Here is a 12,441-nt window from a genome sequence, read left to right on the forward strand (position 1 = left end):
GTGGGATGGAGGGGAGGAGCAGAATTGGAGAGAATATCCCACTTCTACAGTAAGAAGAACCCAGCAGTCCGTTGTTATTCGGGACCAAGCACGGCAGAACTGGGACAGATGATTTAAGAAACAAGGGGAAGGATCTGGTGTTGTGGCGGGTGCGCTGTCCTTGGGCACACCGTCAAAAGGCCTGTTTGGAGCCCAATGATGGCTTAGTTGGGCCCTGGTGGAGGATGGGGAGGCTTGCGCCTGCCATTTCTGCTCCTCCTTCTAGAGAAATCCTGCCTCGGCCAAGGAGGATAGGGGCATTGTTGCTGTTGCGGCCTGAAGTGTTTGCATTGGGTTGCCGGTGTGTGCATACCCAATTACTTCATTGTAGCTCGGTAGTCTTTTAGGCTGCGCAGCCTGGAGTCTGTTTGCTCCGCAAACATGCCTGCCCCATCAAATGGCGGGTCCTGCAGAGTTTGCTGCACCTCTGGGAATAAGCCAGATGCCTGTGGCCATGAACTCCTCCTCATGGCTATCCCTGAGGAGAGGGTGCAGTGCCACAATGTCCAGAGAGGCCTGCAAAGAGGTCCATGCTACTTCTTTGCCCTCCTCAACAATAGCCCCAAACTCCTCCCTGGACTCCAAGGGCAACAATTCCTTAAATTTCAGTATGGATGTGACGTTCCCCTGGTGTTATCTGGACTGGTGATCAGCTAGCTGTAGGCAGATGCAACATCGCCGGCTTGCCCCATGACAGTGCCACTTTCGGTAGCGCCAGGGGCTTGTCCCAGAGAGCCGGGGACCTCGGTGCAGTCATGGCTTTGAGATTCCTCATGGACTCTAAGGTGTCTGAGGTAGATGGCATCCCCACCTCTTCCACCATATGGCTTGGGGAGTCCAAAGGTACTGGACTCAACGGTCCCCTTTGCGGTGCAGAAGTCAACGGTGCCGGTTCCAAAGGTCACGGCGTTGGGTGCTCCTTCCTGGGACGCGCCCCAATGGCTGACTCTGAGGGATTGGGTCTCGAAGGCAGAGATCCACTCCTACCCTGCTTCTGGTGCTGCTCCTGCGGCGCAAGGGAATGGGATTGGTGCCAGACGGTTCCCGCTGACTTTGGCAGCGTTGCTACGGGTCCCTATGTCCTTCCTATGTCCATCTACCACGGATGCCGGAGCGCTCTGCACCGATGAACTGTCTTGCTGCACAGAGGTGGATTGCAGTCTGAGAGACGCCTCTATAAGGAGATGTTTTAAATGGAAGTCCCACTCCTTTTTTATTCTAGGGTGAAACCCTTTACAAATCCTGCACCTATCAGCCTGGTGCACCTCCCCCAGACACTTTAGACAAGTGTCGTGGGGGTCGCCCGTTGGCATGGGCTTATTTCAGGATTTGAACCCTTGGGACCGAGGCTTGCCCCGTGTCCTCAAGGGGAGATAGGCAGTCGAGGTGGGGGGGAAACCCCCACACCCAACGGCTAAAACTACTGACACTAAATACAAATACAAATAACACTAAACTAACACGAACTGAAAGCTAGGAGAATGAGAGGAGAACTTGCTAAGCAAGTCGCCACAGTTCCAATGACCGTCACTGGCGGTAAGAAGGAATTGAGGAGGCGCCGGGTTGGCAGGGTCATATATTGAGTGCCATGGAGGTGCCACTCCAGGGGGCTCTGCAGCCGAGGCGACGCATGCCGGTAAAGGAAAAACTTTCCGATGACTGTGCACGTGGCACGCACACACCTAATTGGAATCGATATAAAGAACCACTCAAAGAAGAACCAAATTTTCAAAGACCTATGTAGCTCAATCAATAAAATCAGGTCTGCAGTTTTGCATTCCAAAGTTTTCATATATAATTTCTGCATCCACATTTTTAGATTTAAATGCTCAAGCATTGGCATACACAGATCAGACAGTTAGAAATCTAAGAATCTGATATTCATGTATGCAAACACAATTTAACGAAAAAACACAGACGAAAAATACATATGCAAAAATATTAGCAAGAAAGATGGTCGGCGCAATTTTAGAGACTTCATTTAAAACTGGCTCTTGATACTACAGAATTATTAACTATAAAATGTGGGCTCATACACTATATAAATATTTGTAATGGACATTCATAATATTACATCATTTTGGGCACAGGCATCACCACATAATTCAAACCCACTGAGGATAATTTTAAATTTCATAAGTACAGTTTTTAAAATTTGCTTACACAGTAAGTTAGTGGGTAAACACACTGTACAAGGCATCATTTTGAAAGCACTTAAAATTACGCTTTCTTTACAAGCTACAAATATGTAATGTCACTGACAGGAAAATAGGTTTCCCTATGTCCATATATGTACATACCTTACTGGCTTCCATCATCGTAGGCAAGAGGCACATATTGAGTTCAGGACGAGGAGGACGGATATTACTTTTCCCTCCTATTAATTTCAAATTTTCACGACAGGGGAAATAAGGTCCAAGAGACACTGTAGTGTAAAATAGGACAAAATAATGATACATTAAAAAGGTCATCACTAGCACCTCTCAATGCACACAAAGATCAATTGTATTGAAATTCAACTGTAAAATACAACAATTAGAAATACATACTTGGGATATTACTGTGGTGGTATGTACAATGGTTGTGCTGCAGAAATGGAACCAAAGTGTGCAGGAAATCATGAGGGCTTAAAAGCACAAGCTCCTTGAGGACATCTACAAATGAGAAGTTGGTTTTGCTATTACACAAAGTTATTTCTTAAGTTTAAATGTGACGTATGGCTCATGCATCTGAAAACCTGATCTACTTGGTATTACTTCTGCTAGTGCACATTGTGGAGGCAGGCTTTATAGTGAACAAAATTTAATGTGAAAACACCTGAAATAATCAAGATTCCTTCACCTCTGCCACTAGAAGAAAACCTAATCAGTGTTATATTAACTTTCCCTTATCAACCAATAAGAGGGGTGTCAAATTGTAGGAAGTAGAAGCTCAAGAAAATTACCCTCTTTGCTTCTTCTTTACCATATCAGGTCTGACGCCTGGAAAATGGCAACCAGCAGCAGCCAGGACGACAATGACAAGGGCACTCAAAGTAACAGGAAAAGGCATACAAATTACATTAAAAATAGGTTTAATTTGGACAGTGGGTTAGGCCTTCCACAAACAAGAAAAAAATGCAGATCCTACTCCTTAAAAAAATCAGATAAAGCCTTTCAGAAGAAGTTTGCTAATGCAAGAAGACAAGACTTTCTTGGTATGACGTCCATTCCTACAAGTTAAACACCCCACCAGGAATCAAGAAGCAAGAAACATCATAGCCCGGTACTTTTAAAAGCTATTTAACATGTCTTTTTACGTTTATTGTTGATTTTTTAAGTAAATGGGGTTCAGAAATGGACACAGGGAGTTCTTACTCAGAATAATGAGGTTTCTGTGCTTCACAATAAATGAGTTTTACCACTAACTTTAAATATTAATGTAGTTACCCTGTGGATGCTAAATTAAAGATCTGGGACTTGATTCTGATCTTACTAACACTGTAGAAAATCTGTTGATTTCAACAGAGTTATTCCTGATTCACACTAGTATAAGCAAGAAGAGAATAGAATCAGGCACCAGGCTTTTGAACAAGCTAGATGAATAATATAAAATGATGCCTAACAAATCCTAAATATTCATTTTATTCTTGATATACAAGGATTAGTAAGATTCTTGGGAAAACAAACAATAATTCTATTAATGTCAAGAAATTAACAAATCCAATGTGCAGAACATTCATAAATAATCATAATATAGAACTGTTTCTGACTTTTAATTTAGTTGTATGGAAAGAATCTTTCCTGACTGCAGTAGCATTAATACAACTTACCAATGCAAGCATTTCTAAGTTCTGAAGGACTGTAAGAATTTAGCAGAGTTAAGAGTTTATGGGCAAATTCAATTCGCTCCTGCCACTGGATTAGCGCTTGCTTCACATCTGCAAATATAAAAACATGGTAAATTATCTGTCATCCAAATTCTTGACAACTTTTAATTCCTGAAGAAAGAAAATGGTAACATGGAGCAATTAAAACAATCATTGTATCAATTTTATAAACATGATCTTAATCAAATTAGAAATCTAAGACTTGTCACTGGTCTACTGCTGTCAAAACTATTCTATTTAATTTTAGATAAATTTTAACACTTTAATTAAATTAATTAATTTAGTCACTGTTACTGTCTAGAAAAAGATGATTCCCAAAGGTTACATAGCAACAGGACAAACTATGAAAGAATTTCTGTCCATGAAAATTAATTAGTTCAAACAAACTAAAGCCTTTAATCGCTATAAAAAAAATCATTACCAAACCTTTTCTCTGAAGATATGGCCGTGTTGATTTAAGGACCGAAAGGAATATTGACAAAAGTTCCACCAGGTCTCCAGTCACGTGACAAGCTGTGGCCTCATGATACATCATGTGCAATGTGTTAAAGGACTACAAAAAAGAAAGTAAAATGAAAGTAAAAGTTTATACTAACAAATTAAAATGTATTATGATTCCAAATTTAATCCTACAGATACTATTTTTACATTTATTTTACTACCACAGAAAGATGTATCAAAATGTTTTGTGATAAATGCTGCCAGATATAAAGTGACTCAAAGAAGAATTCATTATATACTAGGTTGTTCAAAAAATGAACAGTTAGTTAACTATGAACAAATGATTGTCAAAAAGAAGGTAATTTTAAGTAATGCTCTAATATCATTTCCTGCCCTAGTACAGAGTTTGGGTATTATGGAGAGATGTTACTCTGTCCATGATTTAGACTGTGATTTGCTTTTGGTTATAAAACTGATTTTTATCCCACTCTAAATTTCGCCAATACTGGAGCAATCAGAAATTTCTCACTGTGTGCCCGTGGAAAATTAGTTTTAAAATACTATTGAAAAACAGAGCAAATTCCGCATACACACGCAAACAGTCTGATTCAGGAAACAGAAAAGCTTTGCAGACACATCCAGCTTAGTTTATAGAATCTGTAAAATGAAGAGATTTGCTTCAAGGTTAATGCAATCTGTGCATGCATAGCCTGTGCAGTTTGTAAGATGCATAAGCTAAACACTTCTAGCTCAAGATAACTACTTAAGTCTGCATAAGCAGCAGGTGGAGACATTAAAGTCTAAAACCCAAAGAGCCAAGTATAGCCCAAAACACTTAAAATTTTAATAATATAATTATAATATAGTACAGTAGTTACAAGTTGAAGAGCAGCTCAGACAAGACATTGCTTATACCACACTGTGGCCTTATCCAGCTTCCAGAGCCTTTAATGGAGTTGTACTGGGCCCGGTGTTAGTCTTTTGCATGAAGCACCCTTCAACTAGAAAGTGAACCTAGCTGTTAAGTAACAAATCTAGTTAAGCTTTATTTCTAGACATATCTTTGTAATGTCCTGTGCCAACCCCCCGCCCCCAATAAAAATAAGTTTGATATAGGAATCGATAGTTAAGAGTTTGATTCATAAATTTGTTAGCTCAAATTTCTTACATCTAAACATTTCTAAGAGACAAAAGGCAACGAGGAAAATTTTCAGAGCAAATACAGTGTAGTAGGTTTACTTTTATATCAGTTTTAAAAAATTTACATGGGTTTTATTATAGTATTGCAGAGTTTTGATTTTGTGATTTCTTTTCTTTAAAAAAAGAAGATATTTGTTTAGGTTTTTATATAGCTTTTGTTATTAACATTGCCATCACTGGGAAATTCAAACTTCTGAGATCAACTAGTTAACGATGAACACTTTAAGATGTCTGGTTTTATAAGCATTTTAGGATTTAATCACCCCCCGCCCCACTTTTTTAGGTAGTTTTAAAATGGCTGATACTGTATTTTAAAAAATACTTAAAGCAAGCATATTTATCAACAAGGAAGTGATGAGACCCCCATCCTCTCAGATGATGAGTCAATGGGAAAGGAAGATGCTCATTTGAAATAAATGACAATGAAATATTTACCTCAGTCATCAGGATTAAGCCTCTATTAAACACAACAAGAAGTCTGTCTTCATCAGATTCTAATAATATTCTGAAGGCACTAGAGAAGAAAGAAACACTTAAACGCTGAAAAAAATCATGCCTAAGATACCAGCTTTTCATAGTTCTCACAATGCCTTAAAATTACTAAATTCAGCATTAGTGAAATTGTATTGGGAGGTCTGAGCACAGATCAGGAGAAAATGAGATGAATACAATTATTACCTTCAGTCCTTTCATTTGATTAGTTTAGAGGTGTTCCTAGTAGTGCCAAACATACTTCTAAAACTAATTGCTTTGATGGAGGTAGTACCAACTTCCATCTTTTTAAAACAAGAATATCTCTTCAAAAAGTATTTTATGAACACTCTCTCCAAAGGTGTTTTAACAAGTAATGGCTTCAAAATATTAAAAAAACTAAAGAAAACCATTCAAAGATGAATATTTAAGCTTTTCAAAAAATGCATTTTAAGTGCAGGGTAAGGTGCAATTAAGCACATATTTGAGAATGCAAATTAGTAGAAATATTTCTGAAAGAGCAATTTAAGCATATAACTAGAAAGGACAGTTACCTGTTCCATAACTGGCGTTCTTCGAGATGTGTTGCTCCTGTCTATTCCACAGTAGGTGTGCATGCTCGCCACGTGCACCGGTGCCAGAAGTTTTTCCCTTAGCAGTACCCGTACTGGGGGAGCACCGTGGCGACCCCTGGAGTGGGACTTGTATATCGCGCTATAAGGGGAGCCGCGGGCTCCCCCCACCCTCAGTTCCTTCTTGCCGGACAACTCCAACGGAGGGGAAGGAGGGCGGGGTTTGGAATAGACAGGAGCAATACATCTCGAAGAACGCCAGTTACGGAACAGGTAACTGTCCTTTCTTCTTCGAGTGATTGCTCCTGTGTATTCCACAGTAGGTGATTCCAAGCAATATCTGTTGGAGGTGGGTAGGAGTTCACAATGGTTCGGGACGTAGTACCACCCTGCCAAACCCAGCATCATCCCTAGACTGGGAGACAATCGCGTAATGCGAAGTAAATGTGTGAACTGAGGCCCACGTGGCCGCCTTACAAATGTCCTGGATGGGGACATGGGCGACATAGGCAGCTGATGAGGCCTGAGCCCTCATAGAGTGTGCCCTAACGATAGGTGGCAGGGGAATCCCTGCCAAATCATAACATGTGCGAATGCATGAGGTGATCCAGTGGGAAAGCCGCTGCGTGGAGATGGGCTGCCCCTTAGCCCACTCGGCTGAGGCAATAAAGAGTTGAGAGGATTTCCGGAACAGTTTAGTCCGATCCAGGTAAAAAGCCAATGCCCTATGCACATCGAGCGTGTGGAGGCAGCATTCCTCGATGGAGGGCTTGGGACAGAGCACGGGAAGGAAGATGCTCTGCTCCATATGGAAGGTGGAGACCACCTTCGGGAGGACCGTTGGGTGTGGATGGAGCTGGACTTTATCCTTATGGAAAACCGTATAGGGGGGTTCTGAGGTTAAGGCCCTGATCTCTGAGACACGTCTGGCCGACGTGATCGCCACCAGGAAGGCCATCTTCCAGGAGAGGTGCAACCAGGAACACGTGGCCAGGGATTCAAAGGGGGGTCCCATGAGACGGGACAAAAACCAGGTTGAGGTCCCACTGCGGCACGGCGGGCCTGGCGTACGGGAACGAGTGGTCAAGGCCCTTCAGGAACCAGGAGGTCATTGAGTAGGAGAAGACCGAGTGGCCTTGCACTGGCGGGTGAAAGGCCGATATGGCTGCCAGGTACACCGTGAGGCCGGTGCCAGCCCTTGGACCCTAAGGGATAGGAGGTAGTCCAGGATAAACTGTAGGGGTGCAGCAGAAGGGGACATTCCCCACTCACTCGCCCACCTGGCAAACCTGGACCACTTTGCCACGTACGTCCGATGCGTGGACACCTTCCTGCTTTCCAGGAGGACTCGCCTTACCTACTCCGAACACCTACTCTCCTTCTCATTCAGCCACGGAGCAGCCATGCTGTCAGGTGGAGCACGGCTAGATTGGGATGGAGGAAGCAACCCCGGTCCTGGGAGAGGAGGTCCGGGCGGAGCGGCAGCTTCCTCAGCGGGGCTGCCAAGAGGCGTAGGAGGGGCCCATACCAGTGCTGGCGGGCTCATGCCAGGGCTATGAGAATGACCCTCACCTTGTCCGCTTTCACCTTCTGAAGGACTTTGGCGATGAGTGGGAACGGGGGAAAGGCGCAGAGGAGCTGGCCCAACCAGCTCAGGAGGAACGCGTCGGAGATCGCACATTTCCCTACCCCTCCCCTGGAGCAGAACCGGGGGCAACGCCGGTTCTGACAGGTTGCAAACAGGTCGATCTGGGGAGCTCCCCACTCTTGGAAGAGTGATGAGCGGCCTCCGAGTGGAGCGCCCACTCGTACTGCTGAGGCAGTCCGCTTGCGTATTGCGGACGCCCGGGAGGTGAGCCGCCCTCAGACAGATATCGTGGGCTATACAAAACTCCCATAGGTTCAGGGCTTCCTGGCAGAGGGCAAGGGAGCGAGTCCTGCCTTGCCTGTTGATATAGCACATGGCAGCGGTGTTGTCCGTGAGGACTCTGATCACCTTGCTGCGGAGGTGCGTGAGGAACGCCACGCACGCCAACCGAACCGCCCTGAGATCCTTGACATTTATGTGAAAGGGCAAGTCTGGGGCTGACCACGTTCCCTGGGTTTGCACCTCCCCCGTGTGGGCTCCCCAGCCCAGGTCTGAAGCATCGGACATCAGGTCTATGGATGGGTTGGCCTCCCTGAAGGGAACCCCTTGCAACATATTGCTTGGGCAGGACCACCACAGGAGGGAGGCGAGAATTGGGGGTGGAACCATGAGAACCTTGTCCAGACTGTCCCGAGCCTGGGAGAACTGGGAGGCCAGCCATAATTGGAGGGGCCTCATACAGAGCCTGGCATGGTGGACCATGTATGTGCACGCTGCCATGTGCCCTAGAATCCAAAGACACGCCCTCGCCATGGTCACCGGAAAGGCCATGACCGAGGCAATGAGATCCCTTAGGGTCTTGAACCTGTCCGGGGGAGGCCTTGGAGGAATCCAGTAGGGCCCCAATGAACTTTATGTGCTGAACTGGCACTAACATTGATTTGGTCTCATTCACGACCAGGCCTAGATCGGTACATGTCGAGAGGAGCAGCTCTACGTGGGACTCCACCTTGCGACGGGACTCCCCCTTGAGGAGCCAGTCGTCCAGGTAGGGGAAGATTTGTACGCCCTCCCGCCGGAGGTAGGCCGCCACCACAGACATACACTTCGTGAAAACCCTGGAAGCCATGGATAGGCCAAAGGGGAGGACCGTCAATTGGTAGTGGTCTGTTCCCACCATGAATCAGAGGAAGCGTCTGTGTCCCTCGAAAATATGGACATGGAAGTACACGTCCTGGAGATCCAGGGCCACGTACCAGTCCCCTGGGTCCAGGGAGGGGATAATAGAGGCCAGGGACACCATGTGGAACTTGGAACGGGTTAGAAACCTGTTCAGATCGTGCAGGTCCAAAATAGGCCTGAGACCCCCTTTTGCCTTCGGAATGAGGAAGTACCGGGAGTAGAACCCTTTGCCCTGAAACGGGACTGGTACTCTTTCCACCGCTCCTAGGTGAAGCAACCAGTCCACCTCCTGACGCAGGAGACAGATGTGTTCTGGGTCCCCTGGGGCCATTGCGGATGGGGGGTGGTTTGGTGGGGGTGAGGTGAACTGCAACACGTAGCCCTTGGAGATGGTACTGAGGACCGATTGGTCCAAAGTTATGCCTGAGGAAGGCAGACAATCGGTTATAAAACACAAACTTTATTAACCGGGCGGTCTCCCTGGCAACAGGCCCGGTGCCCCCCTGCCGATAGTCAAAACCGCCTCTTCCCCTGCCTCTTTCCCTTAGGGGCCCAGGCGGCGGGGCAGAGCGGTACTGGCGCTGAGACCGACGCTTCTGGTCTCTGGGCCTTTTGTACGGGGCTCATATCTGCTCCTCGCAGGCTGAACCACCAGAAGCGATTTGGCCTTGTCCTTAGCCAGAGGGACATAGAGGCCCAAGGTCTGCAGGGTGGTCCGGGAATCCTTCATCCCATGCAGCCTGACATCCGTCTGGTCCGCAAAGAGCACCTTGTCATCGAACGGGAGGTCCTGCAACAGTGACTGCGCCTCCATGGACAGTCCAGATAGCAAGAGCCAGCGATCTCCATGCGGAGGGAGTCGTGAAGCCATCGAGCTGGCCACTTTGTCCACCGCATCAGACGCCACTTGCAGGGCCGCTTTTGCTGCCACTGACCCCTCTTCCACCAGGGCCTTGAAGTCCTTCCTGTCCCGGTCCGGGAGGAGGGCCTCAAATTTAGGCAGGGACTCCCACAGGTTGAAGTCGTACCTCCTGAGTAGGGCCTGGTGGTTGGCTACGCGAAGCTGGAAGCTAGCCGATGAATAAACTTTTCTGCCAAAGGAGTCCAGCCTCCTGGCGTCTTTATTTTTTGGGTGGACGTGGGCTGGTCCTGACACTCTCTGTGGTTTACTGATTCCACAATGAGCGAGTTGGGAACCGGGTGCGAGTGCAGGTATTCACGGTCTTTCGCCGGCACAAAATATTTCCTCTCAGCCTTTTTCAAGATTGGAGCCAGGGAGGCGGGAGTTTGCCACAAGGAGTTCGAAATGTTGGCAATACCCTGGTGCAGAGGTAGGGCCACGCGGCCCGGTGCCGAGGGAGACAGGACATTGAAGAGGGAATCGGACGGGCCCTCCATCTCCTTGGCCTGCAGCTGGAGGTTGGAAGCCACCCACTTTAGCAGATCCTGGTGCGCCCTGAAGTCCTCCTGCGGGACCGATGGCGGAGGCGGCACTATGGTGTCATCCAGTGCCGGGGAGAGTGCCCGCACAGAGTTGGGTGCCTCAGTCGGTGCCGGTGTGTCGATCCCGAGGTCAGAGTCCAGGCGTGGATCCGCCAACCCGTGACCCACCAACTTGTCTTGTGGGCGGCCGGAGCCTGGGATGCTCCGGCGACCGAATGGGCCTCCGCCTGGGCTGGCACCGATAGGTACGGAGCCCACTGGCACCACTGTCCTTGCCAAGGAGCCCCTTGCCATTGGTTCGGCTGAACATGGGATGGCAATATGTGTCCCAGCAGAACGGTGCGTGCTGAGGGTGGGTGGACATGCCCTGAGGCCGAGGTCTCCAAAGAACGCTCAGTGCCGCTGGAGTAGTAAGAGCAGCGTCTGTGTCGTTGTCTCCCTCGGGACCAGGATCTTGATGATGACGAATGGTACCCACATGATGAACTGCTTCGGTATGCGTGACGGCAACGCCCTGCTCGGTGCCGTGACTCTGAGGTACCCCGAGGGGAGCCTTTGGTGTGATGCCTAGATGAGTGGGAGCTGGAACGGGAGTAGCGACGCTTGTCCCGTCGAGAACGACTCCGGTACCCATGTCTAGCAGGTGAGCGTTCCTGGTGCCTCTCTCGGTGCCTCCACTCGTCCTGGCGGCGGCCCGGATGGTCTGGCCGGTGTCGAGGGCAGCCGGGAGCTGTCAGAAGAGCGGCCGCTGCGCACCGAGTGGTGCGGGGAGGGGTCTTCGGAGCGGGAACTGTGGCTGCTTGGAGAGGTCTGGTGGGCACCCAGAGCAGGCTTGCCTCGTGACCTAGGGCCCGTGCCCGATTGAGCGCTCGGGACAGCCAGGGACATAATGTCCATCGCAGCCTGCACTGCCTCTGGCGTTGACGGCATCCGTACCAGTGGGGAGGCCTGTATCAACGGCACTGGGCTGCTCCACTCCACACGAGTCAGAGCCTTAGAGCCCAGGCAGATCGAGGGCTGCCCAGCGCGGGACCAGCCTCCCCCATGTCCTTATTGCGGCGTCGTTGCGAGGTCACGCTCTTCTCCTGCTTTTTGGCGGGAAAGCAGCGCCGGCTAGTCAACGGAGCCTCGCTATGTACCAACGATGTGACGGCCAGTGCCGAGTCCGATCTGCGCACCGGCGTTGGGGTCAACGCCGACTCCATCAGGAGAGCTCGAAGCCTAAAGTCTCTCTTCTTCTTGGTTACTGGCTTGAACGACCTGCAGATCTTGCAACGGTCGCTAATGTGAGTCTCACCCAGGCAGCGAAGACACTCAGCGTGAGGGTCGCTCTTGGGCATAGAACGATGACAGGAGTCACATGATTTGAAGCCCGGGGCACGCCCTGAGACCGCTCTATTCACTGAAGAACAATCTACGATGGTATCACTAAGGTCAAGAAGAAGGGCTGCAGCAAAGCTGGAGCACAAAAGTTCTGACTACCTTCACTGGCGGCAAGAAGGAACTGAGGGTGGGGGGAGCCCGCGGCTCCCCTTATAGTGCGATATACAGGCGCCACTCCAGGGGTTGCCACAGTGCTCCCCAGTACGGGTACTGCTAAGGGAAAAACTTCTGGCACTGGTCCACGTGGCGAGCAT

General features: G+C 48.3%; 1 protein-coding gene across 6 annotated transcripts in view; it reads right to left on the bottom strand.

The window, feature by feature from the left end:
• Positions 1–12,441, bottom strand: part of USP34 (ubiquitin specific peptidase 34) — a 310,790-nt gene that overhangs the window by 16,217 nt on the left and 282,132 nt on the right. For all 6 annotated transcript variants that reach the window (XM_039529334.1, XM_039529332.1, XM_039529335.1 and 3 more), the window contains 5 exons: positions 5,984–6,062; positions 4,334–4,460; positions 3,851–3,958; positions 2,589–2,693; positions 2,340–2,464 (listed from right to left, as the gene is read on the bottom strand). In XM_039529334.1, coding sequence (XP_039385268.1) covers positions 2,340–2,464; positions 2,589–2,693; positions 3,851–3,958; positions 4,334–4,460; positions 5,984–6,062 — 544 coding nt within the window. The remainder of the gene's footprint in view (positions 1–2,339; positions 2,465–2,588; positions 2,694–3,850; positions 3,959–4,333; positions 4,461–5,983; positions 6,063–12,441) is intronic.

This window comes from Mauremys reevesii, linkage group 3, assembly GCF_016161935.1.
Source record: "Mauremys reevesii isolate NIE-2019 linkage group 3, ASM1616193v1, whole genome shotgun sequence".
Taxonomy (NCBI): domain Eukaryota; kingdom Metazoa; phylum Chordata; order Testudines; family Geoemydidae; genus Mauremys; species Mauremys reevesii.